This window comes from Hyphopichia burtonii (genome assembly GCF_001661395.1).
Source record: "Hyphopichia burtonii NRRL Y-1933 unplaced genomic scaffold HYPBUscaffold_3, whole genome shotgun sequence".
NCBI classification, from domain to species: domain Eukaryota; kingdom Fungi; phylum Ascomycota; class Pichiomycetes; order Serinales; family Debaryomycetaceae; genus Hyphopichia; species Hyphopichia burtonii.
The window spans coordinates 241,591-264,063 of NW_017963730.1; the positions used below are offsets into that span (position 1 = coordinate 241,591).

The 22,473-nt window shown below is 35.5% G+C and overlaps 9 protein-coding genes across 9 annotated transcripts; 7 read left to right on the top strand and 2 right to left on the bottom strand.

Annotated features, from left to right (window-relative positions):
* Positions 1-37: 37 nt before the first annotated feature.
* Positions 38-2,093, bottom strand: HYPBUDRAFT_196296 (uncharacterized protein). The gene has a single exon (XM_020222980.1). It carries the CDS (start codon positions 1,977-1,979, stop codon positions 87-89), a length of 1,893 nt encoding a protein of 630 aa, XP_020076588.1. The 5' UTR covers positions 1,980-2,093; the 3' UTR covers positions 38-86.
* A 40-nt stretch (positions 2,094-2,133) lies between these two features.
* HYPBUDRAFT_152432 (uncharacterized protein) lies at positions 2,134-4,277 on the top strand. Its single transcript, XM_020221012.1, has one exon. The coding sequence runs from the start codon at positions 2,233-2,235 to the stop codon at positions 4,048-4,050; it is 1,818 nt and encodes a 605-aa protein (XP_020076589.1). The 5' UTR covers positions 2,134-2,232; the 3' UTR covers positions 4,051-4,277.
* Positions 4,278-4,920: 643 nt separating this feature from the next.
* ATC1 (alpha,alpha-trehalase) lies at positions 4,921-8,112 on the top strand (the record flags this gene model as incomplete). Its single annotated transcript, XM_020218635.1, has 1 exon — positions 4,921-8,112. The coding sequence occupies one exon, from the start codon at positions 4,921-4,923 to the stop codon at positions 8,110-8,112; it is 3,192 nt and encodes a 1,063-aa protein (XP_020076590.1).
* Positions 8,113-8,233: 121 nt separating this feature from the next.
* On the bottom strand, positions 8,234-12,656 carry PGA63 (Pga63p). Its single transcript, XM_020221013.1, has one exon. It carries the CDS (start codon positions 12,255-12,257, stop codon positions 8,364-8,366), a length of 3,894 nt encoding a protein of 1,297 aa, XP_020076591.1. The 5' UTR covers positions 12,258-12,656; the 3' UTR covers positions 8,234-8,363.
* A 215-nt stretch (positions 12,657-12,871) lies between these two features.
* On the top strand, positions 12,872-14,322 carry HYPBUDRAFT_121959 (uncharacterized protein). The gene has a single exon (XM_020219271.1). It carries the CDS (start codon positions 12,876-12,878, stop codon positions 14,223-14,225), a length of 1,350 nt encoding a protein of 449 aa, XP_020076592.1. The 5' UTR covers positions 12,872-12,875; the 3' UTR covers positions 14,226-14,322.
* A 221-nt stretch (positions 14,323-14,543) lies between these two features.
* HYPBUDRAFT_196319 (CCR4-NOT core subunit) lies at positions 14,544-17,617 on the top strand. Its single transcript, XM_020222981.1, has one exon. It carries the CDS (start codon positions 14,580-14,582, stop codon positions 17,547-17,549), a length of 2,970 nt encoding a protein of 989 aa, XP_020076593.1. The 5' UTR covers positions 14,544-14,579; the 3' UTR covers positions 17,550-17,617.
* Positions 17,618-18,046: 429 nt separating this feature from the next.
* Positions 18,047-18,633, top strand: MMD1 (isoleucine biosynthesis protein). The gene is made up of 3 exons (XM_020221014.1): positions 18,047-18,087; positions 18,171-18,231; positions 18,282-18,633. The coding sequence occupies exons 1-3, from the start codon at positions 18,052-18,054 to the stop codon at positions 18,608-18,610; spliced, it is 426 nt and encodes a 141-aa protein (XP_020076594.1). The 5' UTR covers positions 18,047-18,051; the 3' UTR covers positions 18,611-18,633.
* Positions 18,634-19,078: 445 nt separating this feature from the next.
* HYPBUDRAFT_136851 (60S ribosomal protein eL34) lies at positions 19,079-19,941 on the top strand (the record flags this gene model as incomplete). Its single annotated transcript, XM_020219617.1, has 2 exons — positions 19,079-19,115; positions 19,496-19,941. The coding sequence occupies 2 exons, from the start codon at positions 19,079-19,081 to the stop codon at positions 19,828-19,830; spliced, it is 372 nt and encodes a 123-aa protein (XP_020076595.1). The 3' UTR covers positions 19,831-19,941.
* A 135-nt stretch (positions 19,942-20,076) lies between these two features.
* On the top strand, positions 20,077-21,718 carry SPO22 (Spo22p). The gene is made up of 2 exons (XM_020222983.1): positions 20,077-20,952; positions 21,003-21,718. Exons 1-2 carry the CDS (start codon positions 20,307-20,309, stop codon positions 21,677-21,679), a joined length of 1,323 nt encoding a protein of 440 aa, XP_020076596.1. The 5' UTR covers positions 20,077-20,306; the 3' UTR covers positions 21,680-21,718.
* The last annotated feature ends 755 nt before the right edge of the window (positions 21,719-22,473 follow it).

Below are 22,473 nucleotides of genomic sequence, written 5' to 3' on the forward strand. Positions count from 1 at the left end.
TTCTACACTTCTCCATTTATGAAGTTAACGAATAATCCTTTATAATAACCTGTACATATACACCGTATTTAATATACACATTTGATCTAATTTCTTGATTTTCTTTTATTCAAATTAAAAGTATCGGTAATATCATCAGATGTCAACTCATTTCTTTGATTACGTCCGTATACTCTCAGTAGAATACCTAACCTTCCTTCACTGATACGGCTTCTTCTTTTCCGTGCTGCTTGACCCCATTCCGAGTGTTGTACATCTCTCATTAATCCCACTACTCTTGAATCGTCTTCCTTGTATTGATACTTTTTCATGATTTCTGCATTCGAATCATCCTCGTAGTTGGTACTAACGATGGTGGACGAACCATCATTGAGTCTGTCAAAATCCTTGATGTTATCTGCAACATTCGCTTTCTCGGTTTCAATTGTAAATAATGTCATATGCCAATGAGCCACTGAACTACCCGGAAATGAACTGGTATTATCAGTTATTATAAATTTCACCTTCTCTCCTGTTTGAAATATGAATACATCCTTTATTTTATGTTTGTTGGTATGAATGCATCTGACCAGCCTTGTAATCTCATCATAAACCGCTATATGATCTTCCGTGGTAATAAATATTTTCCGTTGGTCGTTGTGCTCTTTATAATCAATGTTTAAAATTCTAGTTTGAGTTTGAATGACATCTATCAATTGCCACTCTATTTCAATCTTAGCACCCTTTGTGGTTTTGTATATGTATATGAAAAAGTCAAATTGAAATAATACCAATCCTTTTGCATCCGTGAACACATCGTGAAGCTTATTATCTTGTAATGTAATAGGTGTCAGTGGGAATATCTTTCTATATTTGGTATCATTATTTTGGCTCCATATATTTTCAATCGGTGTATCCGGTAAAGTCCAATGACTAGTGATCTTGAAACTTTCCATCGAAACAATCATTATTTCGATTTTACCATCTTCGGTCTTGGTTGATATTATAATGCTCTCGTCAATTTTTTCTGATTCATTGGCCTTAATCCATCGGCTGATATATTTGATAGACCCAAAGTATACGGGGTGATCTTGAATGTTCTCTGTAGCCCAATCCAACTGAAGCATTGCATGACCAACATGATCAAATGCCTTGGTCGATTTGTGATTTATCCCCATCAAATTATACACTTGTAAAGAATACCCAAATAAAGGTTCACCAAAGTACATAAACCATTTACTTGAAGGGGACCACGATAAAGATGGAAGGGTTAAATACTGCGTAGGAAGCCTGAATTGGTATAACACTTGACTCTGCAGCCCTGAATTGTAGAAATGATATATTATAGGTTTGGTATCCGCCAGAGCCACCTTCATTACATTAGTATTTTTTTCAAGATATGGTTCAGCAATCACTGACCAAATCTGATTATTCAGATTTGGCCGTATTATAGGCTTCAACGATACCGGTTTGGGGATCGTGAAAAGAATATGAGTACAATCCACAGAGTACACCTTTAGCTCAAGTCTATTCTTAGTATAAAGAGCAATCTGTTTACTATTAGTATAAGCGCCAACCTCTTCATTCTGCTTCTTTTCTCCTATAGGCGGAGGAATCCATTGAAAATCCTCAATGCCTTCTTCTGGTGATTGTTCGATCACAATGGGCTCTGTTGATTTTCGAATATCATAGACCAAAAGAAGAGAATATGTTTCAATCACTAACGCAATCTTATCGGCAGTACTGGTAGCTTCATCTAACTCTTCCCACTTTAATTGAGTAATCCTTATTCTATCCTTTTGCTTGCCGACGTAATTCTCTATGTCCTGACTCAATCCGTACGACCTATACAAGTCTTTAACTGCAGCATTTGGATTCTCTGGCACTCGAAAGATCTCAAGCGATGCCTCGGTTGACGATACTCTGGCTATGTAAGTTCCACAGGGAGAAACCGTGGTTATGCTCAGTGTGTGGTTGGACATGGCGTTCAAGGCTAACATGGAATGAAGTCTTTAAAATACTCTCCCCCATATCTTGAAAAGCTCATTTGATGGAACTAACACAAAATTTCAGAGCGTGTTTAATGAGAATCAAAAAAAATCAAAACAACTACAAAAAAAAAAAAAAAAAAAAAAAAAAACATACGGCATAGAACTCTTATTATCAGAGACATCAACAGCGATACAAGTGATAACTTAAACAAGCCAGAGGGTTCAAGTATCTCGAAGAGAAGAATTGCTGACTATAATTTACATGCCACCCAAAAAGAAACAGGCCCAGGCCTCTAAAAGCACGAATCGACCAGTGAATGGTGGTGGTAAGAACGAAGGAGAATCCTCTAAATCCAAGGCCAAAAACAAAGAACAACAGAATAAGACGAACTCAAAGAAGAAAAAGGTTCAGGCAGACCTTGATTTTTATTCGGATATTGATAAAGAGTATAACTCAGGACAGTCTAAACCTAATCGATCCTTGATTTTAGGAAAAGAGAATGGTTTGAAAAGCTTGTTCTCTTCTAGTCAATCCAAGGAGACAAAGCCTGCTAACGACAGTTCCAATACTGCGGTGTTCTCACCAAGCTCGTCTACTGCAAATCGTTCATTTGAAGAGGATGAAGGATTTATCTATAAGAGAAGCCAGGAAGTGGATAACGGGAAACCCACATCTAAACCAAAACCAAAACCAAAAACATCTAAAGCTAAACCTAGTAATGCTAATAATAAGACCACAAAACTGAGTCTGAAACAATCGGTAAATGGGAAGAAACGGCCAATCAGTACTCCTCTAGCGCGTCTTCAACAAGAAACTGCCAATCTATCAGTTAATGAAGATGATAGTATACATTTTGAAGACGTTGAAGAAACTATAAAACCCCCAAGCAAGACTAATGGTAAGGCAGGATCCAATTTGGAGCCACAGTTGTCCTCGCCCATAAGATCACCATCCACATACAAAAACTATTCAAACGCCTTTGATGATGATCATTTTTCATCCGATGGATATTCGGAGGAAGTGTCACACCACAAGATTGAATTAGCTCCTGAATCTCCTCCGTCTCCACCAATTCCTAGACCAACGACAGCCAACCTGAAAAAGAGGACAAAACGCAGTGACACTAATCGAACTACTAAACGTAGAGCATCATATCATAATCGGGGTAAACGAATACTGTCTATTGGCAATGGTTACGTTGGTGAGCCTCATGAGCAAATTGATCCAAAAGAATATTATAAATTCTTGGACGACTCAATGCCTGATCCTAATAGAATGAGGCAATTATTGGTTTGGTGCTTTAAGAAAACTTTACAGCGTCATGACGAACGACAAGAACAACAGTCCCCCTCGGCTGAAACTGTTAAAGGTATTACAAAAGTAATTGGAGAAGAATTCTTAGAAGGCCTTACCAATGGTAAAATATCAACCAGTTGGTATAATAGACAAGATGATGATGATCAGTATAATCAGGTTATGAGACCGGTTGTGCCGAATCCATTGAATGAATCTAATGAAGAAAATATCAAAATTTTTGAAGACAAATTGATCCAATTACAACAAGAAAAGCAAGAATGGCACCAAGCTTATAAAGATGCAATAACACCAGTCTCCAAGATGAAGCTAAGTCTGATTGAAGAAAAAGATCAAAGTCGAGAAGATTTAAGAGACTATCTCAAAGAAAAAGTTACTGCTACGAGCGATGTTGATTTTAACTCATCGATTCTTGATGAGTCGCTTTTGAAATCCATCAACAAATCATGGCAAGATGTTAAAGACGAGAGCCCTAATGATTTGGAATCTTCGGTTGATAAATTATACAATACATCATTTCAAGTTCAAAAGGCAAGCGAATTGGTCCAAACAGTGCAAAATAATAATATTAGTGGTAAAGTAAGTAACCTATTTAAAAAGTTTTTCGTCTCGAGAAATGACATGATTAACTACAAATCGGATTCACACAAGTCTCAATTCAAATCACCTTGGCCGGTACCTCCAAGACCAATTACGACTCATGAACTTTTACGAGGAATTTCAAAAATTGACAACCCCATTGATAATACTCCTAACGACAATTGAATATCTCTCGGAAAATCCAATTGAAATTCGATTATCGAGTCTAATTGAGGTTACATTATGCACATTTATCCTTCTGAAATAATTAGACTTTCTTCTTGTGTCCCCTTGATAATCCAGCTTGTTCAAAGTTATTCCCGTTTTTTCTTCCTTTTTGCATATCCTTGTACACTAGCACCCATTTTCATCTTCAACCCTAATCCCCAATTGAATAGATTTCAATATGTAACATTATCCAACTTTTTAATATATATTCGTATTACTCAAAGATGTAGCATCTCGAAATAATCCGACGTACGTGCAACTAACGGTTATTGTTTAATGGAAAAATAAAATTGCCCCACGGCAAAATCTGAGCTTACCCCAGTTTTGTATAAGACAAGCGATCACCATTGCTATCCTTCAGCAGGGTTTTAAGCCAATCTTACTCTATAATTGCCTGTTTCTTGTGGCATGCTAATTTAGTTTAGCATTCCTTTTTTCTCGAGTGAATTTGGAGTATCTTTTTTTTTTCTGGGGTTTTTTCAGTGACTACAAGCTGGTGGGGGATTAATTCACAAAACAATAATCCAAATTGGAACTTGCAATTGACAATTCAGGCAGTCTTTGTCCATCGTTGAGGATAATAATCTCAAGGCATTTCCGATTTCGTTTAATATCCTTGAGTTGGTTGCATCATCACAAAAGCATTGTATGAATTCTTTGAAATATTGGTGATTGTTGTTGTTGCAATAAACAGAATATGACTTTGATATAAATATGCTTACGGATTCAATGAGTTTTGGTTCTATTCTAAAGAACGATTATCCTTTATTACGTTCGTTGATATTTCTTTTGACTAAATTATCAAAACGACGAGTTTTGGTTAAAATTATGATTGTTACTAACGTTTTAGTCCTCTTGGGACTTCAACTATACTTAACTCAAGCTGTGCCTTCTCCATTCCTTGATTTTGAAGCCAAGCGTTCTGAAGTGGATACAGCTCAATTGGTTGTCGATAGGGATAGTTTGTATTCCCAAAGATCCAATTTAGTTGAGTTTGTAAATAGTCGTGAAAACAGAGATACTTTTTCAAAGCTTCAACATAACCAGTATGGGTTTTTCGATGACGAATTAAATAACGTTGGAACCATTGCCTTCCCCAAGTATAACCAATATCAAAGACAGCCATATGTGGCAAATGGGTTCATCGGAAGTCGTATTCCAAATTTGGGCCAAGGTTTTACCTATGATCAATTGTCTGATGGACCCAATGCTAACGAAGAAGATTTATCTAACGGTTGGCCTTTGTTCAATAAACGTTATGCTGGTGCTTTTGCTGCCGGGTTTTTTGATATTCAGGATGACGTAACTTCTACAAATTTCCCCGAGTTATTAGAAAATGGATATGAAAGTATTATTGCTGCAATTCCTCAATGGACTACTCTCCAAATATCCGCTGAAGTCAACGGTACTGTCTACATTCTAGACCCCTCTCATAACCATACCACCTTGGGCTCGATAACAAATTACGTTCAAAATTTATCTTTGACAACAGGTATTGTTACTACCCAATTTACCTGGTTAGATCAAATTCAAGTTCAACTACAAGTTTTAGCTCATAGACTGTTATTGAATAATGGAATTGTTGATTTGAAAATTGGTAATCTTAATGACAATTCCCCTGTTAATGTTAGCGCTATTGATATTCTTGATTTTGAAAGTGCTCAAAGATGTCAACTTACAGAGATTGATAAGGATGAATCAGGAATTTACGTTACCTTCCAACCACATCAAATCGATTATATAAATGGTGCCATATATTCCAAATTATTCACCTCAAATGAAGTATTAAGGCTGTCAGATAATAATCTGACTGCTAAACAGTATGTTCAATTTGAATTGCAACCGAAGGAAATTAAACATTTAACAAAAATTGTTGGTGTCACAACAACAGATTTCGATCCTGCTAGCTTAGACTCATTGGACCTGGTACTCAAAAAGGCTAAGTCATCTGTTACTGATATCAATGATGATGTTGAGACTTTAATTAAAAAACATGTTCAAGATTGGCAGGAAACTTTGGACTCAACTTTATCAATAACTTTTCCCGATGATCGCTTATTGACTATGGCTGCAAGAGCTTCTATTTATCATTTGAATGCAAATACTAGACCAGAAGCAAAGGGAGTTACTGGTGCTGTGGGTGTCGGGGGGTTATCTTCTGATTCTTATGGTGGAATGGTGTTCTGGGATACAGACTTGTGGATGCTCAACGGTTTATTACCTTTTAATCCAGATCATGTTAAAAGTATTGTTAATTATAGAATCCATACTCATCAACAAGCTAAAGAAAATATTCCTGATAACTACACGGGAGCTGCGTATCCTTGGACTAGTGGAAGGTTTGGTAATTGTACTGCTACGGGCCCTTGTATAGATTATGAATATCATATAAACTATGCAGTTGCACAAGCTGCTTGGGAAGTTTACTTGAGTGGTGCTGCAGATGATAAATACTTAGAGGATGTGGTTTACCCCTTGGTTAATGATGCTGCTTTATTCTATTCAGATTATGTTAAATATAATGATACCTTAAATCAATATACTACTCGTAACATGACTGATCCTGATGAATATGCAAATCATGTGAATAACGCTGCATATACAAATTCTGCAATCTCTTTGATAATGAAAATTGCCATTTCAGTTTCAAACCAATTGAAAAAACCATTCCCGGCTATTTATTCTGATATTCATGATAGTATTCATTTACCTACTTCAGAAAATAATGATAATATTACTTTGGAATACACTGGAATGAATAATTCTGTTGGTATCAAACAAGCAGATGTAATTATGATCACATATCCTTTAGGAAATGAACTTATCGATGAAGATCAAGCTAGACTCAATAAAGATTATTATGCAATCAAACAAGTCAATTATGGTCCAGCCATGACTTATCCAATATTTTCAATTGTTTCATCGATCTTATCTACATCAGGCTGCGCTCTGTATTCATATCTTCAAAAAGCAGTTATTCCATTTTTAAGAGCTCCATTTGCCCAGTTTTCAGAGCAAAATCAAGATGACTTCTTAAATAATGGTGGTACCCACCCTGCATTCCCATTTTTAACTGGTCATGGTGGCTACTTGCAAGCAATTCTCCAAGGCTTTACTGGACTAAAATTTGATTTCGAAATCAATAAGTCAGGAACCTTCGAAAGAGTACTCCATTTAGATCCTATATCTCTTCCTTGTTTATCCAACGGTGTTCAATTCGATGGGATTAAATACCTAAATCATTCAATTTCATTTAATTTGAATAGTGATTCTCTCAGAATTAAAGATAACGGTCCAATAAACGAACAAGGAAAATCAATCGATTCATTTAATATCCGTGTTGGTGAGAGAAATACTAAAGCTGGCAAATACATATTGAATTCAGGGGAAGAATTAACAATCCCACTTTATAGTACTTATAAAGCAGTCGAATCAAGTATAACGGAATGCAACAATGCCATTTTTACAAATATTACGGATGGATTCTATGGGGAAATATCCAGTGCAATGAATGATGGTGATAATACAACCCATTGGGAAGCCCTTCATAATGATTCAACAGCAAAGATTCTTGTGGACTTGAAACAAATTCAAAACGTAACCAAAGTCAATATAAACTGGGGTGATAAACCTCCAAAGAAATGGGGTTTATCAGCAATTGAACCAGAGAAGTTATCTAGTTACAGTTATTTGGCAAACACGGTCGATATACTTTCATACGTGGATTTTGGTACTGACCTGTACCAATATTTTAATTATGACAAAAGCAGTCAAAATATCGTCAAACAAAGCGATATCTTTACTGAAATAGTAAATGAAAGTGTTGAGATTAGTGAACCCTATAATACCAAAGAGAGCCAGATTGTTCAGGTACCGAATCGACACAATACCACTACTTTTTATCATGAAGAAGGTGCATATTCCAGATTTTTTTTGATTGAAATAAAGGATATTCATAACGAGGCCCCAATTGAAAATGATATTGGTGGAGCAAAGATATTCGAAGTTGTTTTTGAATAGTCACAAAATTTTCAACCTACTTTTTTACTTTACATAAAACAAGACATTTAAATTTTTTTAATTATATAATTTATAGTTTGATGATTATAATATAATTTACAGTAAATTACAGTATGTTATAAGGAAGGATTAGAAAAACTTTTGAAAATCGACAAAATGAAAATTCTTAAGGAGTTGCTTTGCTGCATTAGACTAAAAAAGATAAAATACAAAATCAACTAATTGTAAACATATTGTATAAGTAAATAAACTTAAAGTGCTTCACTCATACTGATAAGGTGTTTGACACCGGTATGCCAAATACCAACTTCTTCACTATGGGTAGTTGAAAATTCTATGTTTAAAGCGGCTGCAGTTTCATATTCTTGAGCATCCAATGATTGTGAGATCTTTTTCAAGTTTTCAACAGCTTCGGTTGATAAATCTTCATTATTCAAAGCATCGAATAAAGCATTAAGTCTAACTTCCATATGTTGACCATGTTTTTGGTATTTTTCGGGAATTTTGGGTTTCAATTCTTCCAATTTACCGTTCATGGTTTCATATATAGGTAACCAATCTGCTGGAATATGGGATCTATCACCATTAGGATGTCTTGGTTTTGTTTCAGGCTCAGGTTCAGCGGCCTGTGAGACGCTTGGTCCCAGTGGTGGTGGTGGTGGGAAATTGCCAGATGCTTGAGCTGCTGCTGCTGATGTTCCAGCTGGTGCTGGAGGTGGTGGTGGAAAAGACGAGCCTTGGAATCCATTACTAGCTGCTGGTGGTGGTGCAATACCGCCAAGTTTTGGTGTTGGAAGGCCAGATCCAGGGCCTTGAGGAACGTTGGATCTCGATTGTGCAGCTGGTGGCGGAGCATATGGATTTTTTGGTGGTGGTGGAGCTTGACTCAAACCAGGAGAAAATTGACTTGCAGGAGCTGCAAATTGTTGAGATGGTGGAGGTGCAACACCTGTGAGTGAAGGTGGTGCAGGAACTGCTGGAGCGTAAGGGTTCTTAGCTGCAGGTGGAGTAGCAGAGGCCCCTGGAGCATATGGATTCTTTGGAGTCAATGGTCTACTCAATGTAGCGTGAGCTTGTGGTGGAGTTGAGGTACCAAAACTGTTAGCAGCAGGGACAGGTGGTGGTGCATAACGAGTATTCACGGCCGCGTTATTAAGACGGGGTGAAGTAAGGTTGTTAACTGGGTTTGAATCAGGAAGATTGGCCTTGGAGTTGGTACGGCTCAATCCTTTTGGTGGAGGTGGAGCGGTTTGTGAAACACTAGGGACTCTCTTAGAAGGTAAAGCAGTTGGAGGTTGAGGTGCAACGAATGGAGATGGTGCGGGAGATGGGGATGCCACGGCTGAGGCAGCTGCACGGCGAGGTGGAGCAGTTGTTTTCTTAAAAGTCTCTGGTAAGTCATTCCAGCCATCAGTTTCTTCTTTGTATTTGTTCTTTGCTGGAGCAGGTGGTGGTGGTGATACAAATGTTGCACCAGGAGCCGGAGCTGCTGCTGGTGCTGCAGGTTTGTAAGGGTTGCTGTAAGGATTATTGACAGGAGCAGCAGATGGAGCATAAGGATTAGAAACAGCTGGAACTGATGGTTGCCTTGAATAAATGTTATTGGTTGCAGGAGCTGGAACATTATTGGCCACAGGAACAGGAGGTTTGTTAACAGGGGCCGGAACGAAGGTTTTTGGTTGATATGGTGCAGTTGCGGCAGTTGGGGCAGAGTTTAAGGAAGGAGAAGCAGCATATTTAGAAGCTTCTCTGGTTCTATTATAAGGGTCCCTAGCAGTAGAACTGGCGCCGGTGTTTCTGGTAGTTGAGCGTTTGGAGGTTAAACCGAGAGCTTTAGAGATACGGTCTTTTTCTAATTTCAAACCTTCAAAATCGGATGGTAATAAATTCAAGAAATTATTTGCCAAATCAAATAAGCCAAAACTTGCTAATAAATTGGAATATTCTAAGATTGCTTTTGAAATTGGTTCCACAGCAGGACCGGATAAAACATCAGAAATTTTGGAAATGGATCTGTAGGCAGATAATTTTTCGATGAAAGAATTCAAAGCTTCAAATCTAGCATCTGATGGAGTTGCGATGTTAGTATGTTTTTCTGACTTCAACAATTCAGCTTCTAAGGAAGGTAATTCTTTGAGCCAAATCGAACCAACCTTATCTAAAGCATTACCTGCTAGATAACATAAAATAGCATTGTCCCTTTGATTTGGGTCAGCTTCTAAAATACGATCACCCAATTCCACAATTTTAGAGTTGAAATCATTAGTATCAATACTGAAGGCAGATATACTGGCAGCAATTTCTTTCCAATCTTCAACATCAGCATTAGAGACTATATCTAAAACATTCTTAGAAGAAGCAGAATATATGATTCTTGAAAGTTCGTCGTTGTTTTGTTTGAAGAATTCATTTTTAACTTTACTTTTAATGTCATTAGAAGCATCTAAAGCTAAAACCAAAGCTTCGACAAGTTTACCATCTTTCAAACATTGAGAGACTGCCTCTTCAATATTGTTGGTCAAAATTGATTTAACCAATTTTTGAGATTCTTTTGGTGCATCTTTATTAATAATTTTGAATTTACCTGATGGTACAAAAGCTGAATCAACTTCTTCATTCAATTTACCATTAACACTCAATTTATCAAAGAAGGAATCTTCAGCTCCATCTTCGTTAGTGGCAACTTCAGCTTCACCATTAGATTCTTTAGCCTCAGCTTTTGGTTGTTCAATGGCTGAATCAGAAATAGCATTTGAGAATAATTGGTCTTTACCTTCGGTAGATAATTTTTTCAATAAATTCCAATCGGCTTTATCAGAATCTTTTAATAAGTCATCTTCTAATTTTGACTCAATGATAGGTTTAAAATCATCTTCATTCAAAGCTTTAGTTAATTTATCGGTTGAATTTTGTAAATTACTGTTATTGACAAATTGGGAAATATCAATGATTGATTTACCAGAAGAATCCGAAGTAATTTTAACTAATTTAGATCCAAATCCAAAGGAAACAGATGAAGGATTTTTCAACCAACGTGGAGCTTGTTGTTTGACAAAAGTTGGTTGTTGAGTATCAGTTGTCGAAATTTTATTCCAAAACTCATCATCATTATTTGCGGTAACTTTAGTTGAAACTGGAGGAGAGGTATCTTGTAAAGACTGAATAATAATTTTACCATCAAAAGAGGCAGTACCAAAGATATCAGGAGATGAAGGAGCGAATCTAGTTTGGAAAGCCCAATTAGCAGTTGTTGGATATTCGCCCAATTTTTCACCAGTTATTGGATTCCACAAAATTGTTGAATTATCTTTACCACTTGAAATTAATAATTCAGGATCTTGTTTACACCAATCTAAAGAAAGAACACCTTTTTTATGACCTTGTAAGATTTTTTCAGGTTCATTTGCATTACGTAAATCGTAAGTTAAAATCAATGGACAATTATCATTTTCACTAGCAACTATTAATTTGGTTGATTGAGTTGGGTGCCAAGCAACAGAAGAAAATTCAGCTCTACCTAATTGACCATTATAAGACAAATGTAAAACTTCTCTTTTCGACTTTAAATCCCAAATCGAAGTATAACCACCATTACTAGTACTAGCAAAAATATGACTAACTGATTGATTCCAAGCAACACTGTTTATTTCATCCATTGGAGTCATTGCTTTACCTGGAGTGAAAGGGTCTGAAAAAGTTTTAGTATCCCAAATGAAAATTTCACCTTTGCTACCACCAGTAACCAAAATATGATTTTGATTTGGATTGAACTGTAAAGTCTTAACTGCACCACTGTGTTTAGTAGATTTATGAACTGAAGCTTTAGATAAATCTTTAGTCTTGATTAGTATATCTGCATCCCAAAATTCAACAACGCCATTTTCAAAAGCTCCAGCCAATAAACCTTTTGGTCTACCTTCAAAAGGCTTGGACCATTCCAACCCATAGAATCTATTCTCAACTGAAGCACTGAAAACTGGCTCATCCTTATCAGTTGGAGAAAATATATTCCATAGTTCTAATGAAGATGAGGAGTTGAAATTAGCATCAACAGCACCAGCCACAGTACCAGTAGCAAGTAAAGGAATCACATCTTGACTCCATGCAAAGGTGGAGGTACGATCAATATCGTTTATCTTCACCATACTCTAAGAAACTGTAATTGAAGAAGAAAAGTGATAATCAAGGTGAGTTTATGTTATTTGTTTTTTTTTTTTTTGTAAGTCAACTGGGTTGTTGGTGATTGATCAAACTACTTTAATTGGCTCGGTTCACTCAACTTATAAAACTCAATTGTATTTCAATTAGGATGATTTCCAATTGTTTCAAGCAATTAAAAGAAAGGTATCCGATCTATATCTCAACAGCGGCTAACAAAGTTCAATATTTCCATACACCGCACACCGATTTTGGAGATTCAATTTGAACTGAATGGGACCTGGAACGAAATCAATTAAGCTTTAATCGATCGGGAAGCAAAAATGCAAATGATTAAAACAAACTTGACGAGAATTGAAAGAAAAATAAAGTGAAAAAAAAAAAAACAATCAAATCTCTAAGTGATTTGTATGTGATTTCCTCAGTTTTTCAGGCCAACTCACCAATTTGATTTATTTGCGTGTTGCTGTTCGTTGATCGAAAATGTTGTGGGTACGGGCTTTCTGTGGGTTACGGGTGTTGTGTTCTGCCTCGGGTCCAAAGTGGATCGATTTTTTAGATCCTTTCGATTTGATGCAAATCCGGTGTTGATAAAGGTCTAGAGGATGTCAGTCGGGTTGCAGAGGAAAGATAGGAGGCTACTTAAGGTGCTTGTGCTGTGCTTGGACAAACAGGTCTGCAGACCGAGTTTGAAAGCGTTGTTATTTGCTTATTTGTACGTTGTTTTACCTAGAGTATTCAATACTGTTATTATTTCAATACGTAAGCGGGAATATGAAAATATCATACCAAGATTAACCCGGATTTTGATTAAAGCAATCCATCCTTTGAGGTTCCCGATGTTTTGTGCAAAGCTAGTGGCTGGTATCAATTTTTTCGAGCCATTGGTGTATCAATTATTAAAGGTAATCAAGATCAATCATCCGGTGCATAACTTATTTATTTCTACATTAATGTCATCGTTTGTATCTTCATATGTTAATTTCCCATTATTTCAAAAACATATGGTTACTTATGGACGGTATTTATCTCTTGATTTAACGCTATTGGTGGTTACCAGGGCTTGTGATACCATTTTATCTTCTTCGTTATCGAAATTGATTCCAATTTCAAAATCTTCTTATGGAGATGCACTTCTTTTCATAATATCGAGTTATTTCATAATGTTTTCTTGGTTTTATTATCCCGAAACTCTACCTCCAAGCTATTGTAATTGGATTACCTCTGCCGCAAATATGGATCGAGAAATTGTTAAAATTTTAAAAGATTTACGTGAAGGTAAAGTTCGCTACGGTGAATATACTTCAGATTTATCCGATTACTGTATACGGTATAATCAGGATCCAAAACAAGGTGATCTTGTCACTGATCAACCTTTGAAATGTAAAACAGTCCATGCTTTCCAAACTGATAACTGTGAATTACATGCCTTATGGAGATTTGCAAGAGGGTTTAGTTTTGCAATTAAAATTTATGGTCCTTTAAATCTCTTAATGTTATTGACTCCCAAAAAAAATGTTAAATTGGCAACTAGAATCATAAAAGCAGTAAAATCCTCAATAAGGTCTTCTTGTTTCCTTGGTGCTTATATATCATTTTTCTGGTACTCGGTTTGTCTTGCAAGAACAAGGTTATTCCCAATCATTTTCCCTCAGATTCCAAAGACTCGTTTTGACGATACAATTGCACCTGCGCTAGGGTCAGTCTTGTGTGGGTTCAGTAGTTTTATTGAGTCTGCTCAAAGAAGAAAAGAATTGGCCTTGTTTGTTGCTCCAAGAGCCTTAGGTACTCTTATTTCTTCTAAGCCTTCAAAGCTCAATTTACAAATTGAAGCAATTGCCTTCTCAATAAGCATGGCTATCTTGGTGGCTTTTTGTAAAAAGGATCCAACCTCAGTTAGAGGTATATTCGGTAAAGGGGTTCAGCAGGTTTTCAATGTTAATAATTATACTTAAACAGACTATAGATGGTTAAACTTAAAACAAATATACTTACTAATTATCACACTTAAACAGACGATTTAAATAAACTATTACCTATGTTTAAACAAACTAGTTAAATAAACTAATATATATTAATACCTATACTTAAACAGACTAACAATTATCTTGACAAACCAACAACTATCTTAAACTCAGCAGTATATATTTTGCAATCTTGCAAATCGCACCCAAATTGTTTTTTGCACTGTTAAAGCCATTGCTTGTTTTTGTTCGATATCGAAAATGGGAGAAAAAAAAACCATCAGGTTTTGCAAAAAATCAGTATTAGTTAATTTCCTACCTTTCCATTTAAAACAATGATACGATATGCTGAGTGAAGAATTAGATAGTGGACAGGAACAAAAGGTGATGGAATTCGATTTCCCGTTACCTGCGAAGAAATTGGGCTCAACAACCAATTTTACTAAGAAACATAACGAGTTGGCTGAATTTTTAAAACTTGCCAAAAATAAACAACTATATCATATCTTCACTACTGTCGCTGGGTTGTGTGATCCTTTTACCCAACCAGAAGAAGTGAATATAGTTTTAAGTATTGATTGTTTGGCAGATTTATTAATTTCCATCTCTTATTCCAATTTAAAACATATGCCACTTCCGGAACAAGTAAATATTTATGACATAGATGATGATGAAAATGATGAACATGACGATGATTTTGATGTTGTTTATGAATATAATCGTTTAGAAACATTTGATATGCAATTTTCAGAAAAAGATTTGAAAATACTAAAAGAACCCGATATAAATAGTATCAAATTTAACTTATCCACATTTTTCTTTATTATTTTGCAAAAAATTCAAAATATAGCGTTAGATGCGGGCCTGGAATTAGATCTAAGGTTTGTCGAAAACGATGAAACTCGTTGGATGGAAAATCTATATCAATGGAATCCTAATCCTGAAATTGCAGAAGATCATTATAAATTAAGACTTTGTTATTCAATATCTTGTGTTTTATTAGTGGCAATTTATAAACTTTTCAAACCAGCTTCTGGTTCTTATAATCTAGCATTAAATCCATATCTACATTCATTCATTAAAATTTGGAAATGCCATTCCAATATAATAATCTTGGGCTTAGAAATTGATCGAAGGTTAGAAAATGAAAATGAAGAAAATGGTACTTTTTTACAGACCCCACATATAGTGAAAGAAACTTTACGTGGCTCTAGTTCAATTAGAACTGTTCTTGCATGGATCTTAAACCAAAACCCTTCCCTGTTATATCTGACCGATGAGTCCCCAATCTTCGGTCATGACATCAAAAATGAATCTCTTTTGGATTTCACTCATCCTCTTATAAGAAAAAATCGTAGTGGTGGAGCTCTTCTGATTGATATGAGATTTGTCATTGTTGCTCTTCTAATAATAAATTCTGGTCTTGCTTTCGCTGCTGGAAGTACTAGTAAAAAGGATGCTCATGAAAAGTCTGATGAAGAATTACGTAGATGGAAAAATCAACGAACATTAATTGCTGAAATAGGTGATTTATTGATTGATCTTGAATATGATGATAAATTTGATGAAGACATTAGATACATCTTTGGCTATGAATATTTTGATTCCGATGATGACGACAACGATGATGACGATAACGATATTCATGATAATAATGACCATGACGACTCGGATGGGGAATCCACTGAAGTTTCTAAGTTAAAAGAAGTAGACCCATCTGAGGAGAAAAACCCAATCCCTACTGCAATAAGGTCCCAGAGTGATCTAAACTCAATCGATTTTGACGAAGAAGGACGTGATTGGCGAGATCTACCTAGGGGTGATAACATATACGACGCAGATTGGTTTAAAGATTTGCTCAAACATCATAATCAACAAAGTAAAGAAGACCAGAGTGTTTCTGATGATTTCTTCTCATCTTGGTCAGAATTATTAGCAACATTCGAATACCTTAAAGAAGATGATATTGATGGAACTGAAGCCGAAACAAAATTGGGTCAAGTGGTGATAAACACTGTTGCTAAGGCCATTCGGGATGAAGACCAAACTGGTGCTGGATCTAGAGATGATTCAATTGACCCTGACCGGATCTATAAATATTGGACATCAGCTGCTTCAAAAGAAGATATAGAGATTGCTCAAGAGAAGAAAATGTTAGTTCCCTTTTTCACAATTACAAATTTTGAATTACTACTTATAAATAATCAAAAATTGGTCAGGTGCTTAATAGATCAAATGTTAATGTGTAAAGGGTATCGTCGAGTATTAATATGGTTTTTGACTCATAATATAAATTTATCTACGGTATTGATAGATTATGTTTTTGAATTACTTACTGGGTTAAGAGGACAATCAAAAAGACAAACCCCTTATAAATTTACTAGAAAAGGTGAAAACGTTCATCTTTCTGAAGTTGAACGACTGATGTTACTTCATGAATTTCTTACTAACTCTAGCGTTTTCTTATCTGCCACTGAAGGAGTTGAAATAGAACCAGGGGTTGAATTTGTTTTAGCCGAGTCGATCGCTAAAAAGATGATGCAAGTTTTATGTATGATGATTGAACGTTTGATTAGTTTGGATATAATATCATTCACAAAAGGTAAAGAAGATGACCTCCATGATTATTTCAATGAGCTTCAAGTTTTATTGATTAATTGGGTAGGAAAATTACCCGAAGCAAGAAAATTGTTCTTCCAAATCAAAGATGAAAGTTTCAAAGCCAAAAAGGAAGATGATCCTCGGGAGAGTAAAGAAACAATAAGAAATGAGAACATTATCGAGAATCATGAGGATGAAATGCATTTTCTACAAAATTACATCAATTCATCGAACGATGGAGAACAAAAACAAGTTTTTGATGAGACTCGTTTATCTGGAGTATTTGAAAAGTATTCGAGAAGATTGGGTATTCATTTGAAGTTATTAATTGCGTTGCAAAAGAAAGATTTCACTGAATATAAGAAATTCAAATCATTAGGACTTGAAATAATGTTTAAGGACTTCAAATTCTTTCTCGAAAATTTCAATTCTCTTTGTGAAATGGAAGACTTAGCAGAATCTTTATTCTACATTTTTGAGAAAATCGTTGCTACTGGTAAACTCAATGATCTGGAGGAGGAACAAGAAGAACCAGTTCTTTCTGAGCCTCCGGAGTTGGTAACTGGAGACGCGATCAGTTCAAATGAACATGAAAGCGGTGAAGCTGAGTTTAACGATCAATTTTTGAATGGAGAAGGTGGTTTTCGTGAAAATAGGGAAACTGAAAAGAAATCAAAGAAGAAGAAAAAGAAAAAGAGTAAGAAGGGTAAATAGAATTTGTAAATAACTTAGACTGTATTATATAGTGACATTTACTCATCTAATTAAAAGTAATTCAAACATGTTTGGTTGTAATTTGAATGAAATTTTCCCATTTACCCTGCATAATTGATGCAAATTAAAAGTCTACACCATAAGAGGAAACATCGATACTCGGTAAGCCCTATTGCTTCATCGATAATCGGTAGTCTCTATTGCTTTATCGAAACCGCATCCCCCTTCAGAAAAGGGTATACTTTTGTAAAGCACTCAATTCACGAAGTCAGTCTCTTTTTTGCAATCTTTTCATTCGCAGTTAAGCAGAAATACACCCCCGGATAATTATTACCGAAAGAACCCAAACCTACCGATTTGAGCAATTTCTGAGACCTACATTTTTGCTAGTTAAAGATAATTGGTATCTCTTTTCCCATTTTACTTTATCTAAAAGGAAAAAAAAAGATCAATTGCCATGTTTTCCAACACTTTACGTTCTTCATTCAATAGATCTCTCAACATGTCCGGTAAAAGATTAGTTTCTAATATTACTCCAGTATGTTAAAGTCTTGATTGGATTAAATTGAATTATCTCCAATGATTTGAGAATATTTATGACTAACAATCTACTCAATATAGGTTAAAACTGCCAACGCTCCACCACCAGCTGCCTCTTACTCCCAAGCCATCAAGTCTAACGGTATGTAATTGAAGTCAGTGCCAATGATCTTAAAATACTAACAAGTTTAGGTTTTATCTACGTTTCTGGTCAAATTCCTTACACCCCACAAAACAAACCATTATCAGAAAACCCAACTATTGCTGAACAAGCTGAACAAGCTATTCAAAATGTTTCCAATATCTTAGAAGCCTCCAACTCTTCTTTGAACCACATTGTCAAGGCTACTATTTTCTTAACTGATATGAATGCTCAATTTGCCGAATTCAATTCTGTTTATGGTAAATACTTTAGCGAACATAAACCAGCTAGATCATGTATTGCTGTTAAAGAATTACCATTGGGTGTTCCTTTAGAAATTGAAGCCATTGCCATTGAAAAAGATGACTCTAAATTATAATCTGGTTTATAGATCTAGTTTATAGAACATATATCCACTTTATGGTTCACGTATCTCATTGAGAGAACTTGTATCTACGTATCTCCTGTTCCCATGAACACTAGTAATCCATGTTGAAAATTAAAATGTTTCAAGTATTTGTAGTAGAGCTCTCCCAACGGGTTCCAAATCGAGAATAGAGTTCCATCCTAGGGCTGCAACCCCGAAAATTACTCGGGCACGTGACAGTGTTTACTATGAGGGTGTTGTATACAGTCTCGATGAGGAATTTGGTGTTGGCACTATATTCTTCATTTTTTTTTTTTTTTTTTTTTTTTTTCATTTTTTTCCTACCGTGCTGGGAAAGGTCTACTGTGAGCAGTTTGGAAAATTTTGTTACTATAGTCAAAATTAAATTTTAGCTACATCCATATAATAAAATTTCTTCTGTTAGCTCTTGCAATATAGCATAGAAATCATCTTCAAAAAATGGCTCAACGTGTTACTTACAGAAGAAGAAATCCATGTATGTTTCAATCCTTACGATATGTGAAAGACTAGAATGAATGAAGGACAATTATTTATAAGATGAAAATTCGAAAAAAAAAAATTGGATAAAATTATCAACACTAGACCGGTCAGTACTCAGTATATCCAATTACCTCCCTTATGTCCTTTGATATTAGTTATAGAATGGATGTCAGGATGATGAATAGAAGTCGTGAAATGATATACCCCAATATGAGAATTTCAGAATAGACTGTTAGTAGATAGACAAACATCGAGTTAAAAGGTGTGAACCACATATGTCCTTGAATCTTATAAATAATTATAAAGTCCTGATCTTGTTCATAAGTCTTGCATTAAAACTACTTTGATTAGCTGTGAATACTAACTTTTTTTTAGACAACACCAGATCTAACAAGATCAAGGTCGTTAAAACCCCAGGTGGTAAATTAGTTGCCCAACACTTAAAAAAACAAGCTACCAGACCAAAATGTGGTGACTGTGGTAACGTTTTAGCCGGTATCTCTACTTTAAGACCAAGAGAATACGCTTCCGTTTCTAAAACTCACAAAACCGTTCAAAGAGCTTACGGTGGTTCCAGATGTGCCAACTGTGTCAAAGAAAGAATTGTCAGAGCTTTCTTAATTGAAGAACAAAAGATCGTTAAAAGAGTCTTAAAAGAACAACAAGAAAAAGAAAAGAAAGCTTCTTCTAAAAAAACCGGTAAAAAATAAACTATTTAACTTAGGAATCTAAATAAATAATTGTAATATTTAATCACTTTGGTTAGTTGTTATGATGACTTCTATGTAAATTTTTTATCGTTTTTCTAATACACAACTCATATATCTGTTTAAGATCATGAAAATGTAATCGATGGTCAAAAAAAGATCTGAAAAAAAAAACGTATAGAGAAGTATTCGCAGTTAAATTTTTAGCCGCTAACTACTACTTCATTCTTAAGATAAAGCATATTGAATGTCGAATATTATCAAAGAACTCATAGGTATATATTACCGGGTTGTATTTTTATTGTAGTGACCCAACTGTCTACTAACTGAGCTTTCTTTTAGAGGAATCAACAAATATAGCAGACTCTCTCAATTCAGCGGATGACTTCAGCATTGAGAGAATACTGTCACTTCATGCATTGGCGGAAACGCTTCTTCCTAAAGCTGAATCAGCTTTGAAAGACTTTCTGTCTCAACCAATGCAAGCGGTCCTGGCAGGTGATTTAGCTGAACTTGAAGCTGCAGCTTCAAGGGTGTGGAATGCAGCCACCATTTCATCCAGAAGTATTCAAAATGACGGCTCGCCTTTGATAGCTCAAGTGAAACTAGTTTCTATTACAATTTTGCGTATTCATGATTACGGGAACCGAAATCTGGTAAACGGGCAAATGAGATGCTTGAAATGTTCTTTAAAATCATTTGAGTATTGCATTAATTGCAAATTGCGTGAGGCTGCTAAAAAAGTAAAAGGGTTTAGTGATGTCTTAATTCTTCAATTCAGCAGCATTGAAACTGAGGGATATGTATTAGAACAGCTAAATTCGTATAAAGCTAAATGGCAGGTATTATTTTTGAGCTTAGCTCTACTGTGTTGCGAGTTTGATGAAGCAAAAATATATGAAAGGAACTTGAATTCTAACTTTCTGAGTAGCCTTTGGAACCCCCAAACTTTAGAAATTTGTAAGATACTTTACAATTCTAGTGTTGACCTTTTCAGCTCCAATAGCATGGCCAATTGCTTGGTTTTCATCAGGGCATGTCTAAATTACATTGAGTTTGAAAATGCAACCTCCAATGAAAAACTGGATCAAAGATACATAAAGCTAAAACTGTCTTTACTACTTGGTATGTAATCTAATTATAAGCATGTTGCGTGTCTTACTAACTGTCCTTAGTTGAATGTTTAAAGCTTGAAAATAAAACAGAAAACAACCATACGGTTGAAATCACTTTGAAAATGTTGCAAAAAGAGTTCGACAACTGTCTTGATGTTTATGTATCTACCTTGAACTATTGGAGAGATAAGAAAACGCAAGTAGTTGTTGATATACAAGAAATAATGATGACTATGGTTAAATCGGTTCCATCTAGGGACTGCCATGAAGGTATAGTGAATGTATTGAAAAACTTATCGGCTTTCAACTATAAGGCTCTGTTGATATGCTTAGATTACTTATTTGCAAATTATTCAAGCCCTCACGAAACCCACGATAAGTTGGAAAATCTTTTCATTACAAGAATGTGGATTACAATTTCTAAAAGATGTAATTTACCTAGCTCGTTCTTATTGAAAGACGTGAAGGGTTATTTCAAACTTGCAGAGAAGACCTTTGCTAAGTCCATATCCGAGAAAACCAGGTCATGGATTACCACCATGATCTGGAAAGAAGGTTCTTTGGCCCTTAAGTCTCGGTTTTACGAAGAAGCGCTTGCGTGGTTCGAAATTGGTCTTTCTAGAAACCTATTCAGCATTGAAGACTTGACTGACCCTAATAATGATAAGGGAAAACTACTAAAGAATGTGTTTAAGCAGTTTATTACAATTGGGGAGATACTCCGAAGCCATATCTAAGTTCGAATCCCTAAATAAAGTTGCAAAGACCCACTCACTTACTCTATACTATATTTTCCAGTGTTGTGCAAAACTTGGTCATCGTGAACTTGCATTAAACTGCATTGAAGAAATGAAAAAGTGTCGAGACTCAAAGCACCTCCTAGCGATTGCTGTCTGTGCCATCGATGCTGAAATGTTTTTTGATAAGAGAGAAAGTATTAATATGATGTATAATCTTGTGCAAGCGGTTATGATCAAAGAAAAAGACGAAAATGGTGAGTTCATTCGAACTTTGAAACAAGGTCAATTGATCATGCCCGTCATATTAAGGTCTACTATTGTTCTGCTTTCTGAAGAGTTGCAGCATGTCGAGAAACCTGGTTCCGTTGCAAATGTTTCGATGTTCGTCCAAGTATTGGAGTATGGGTTATATTTGGCGAAAGCATTGAAAAAAGGAATGTACATGAATCTCCATTCTTTACAATATTTCACACAAGGAGACTTGGTATGGTTTAGCAGCAAAGCTTACAATGCTGCTAGAACAATGTTGACGGTTAAAGATTTTAAAAACTGTGAAATACTTTGTAATATCTCTAAGAGTTTCAATAAACTCGTTTCAAAAGATTCTGAAGAGTATGGCTCCAACCATTTGGAGTTTTGGTACTTGAAATGTGGTATTCTTGAATTAATGACTAAAAGTCTTCAAGAGGGAGATGAAATCATTCTTTGGAACAATATAAGAGTAGAGAGTATCCAATTACTCTCTACTGTCGAACAATTATTGGACAGAGGAGCTGGTAATAATGACAAAT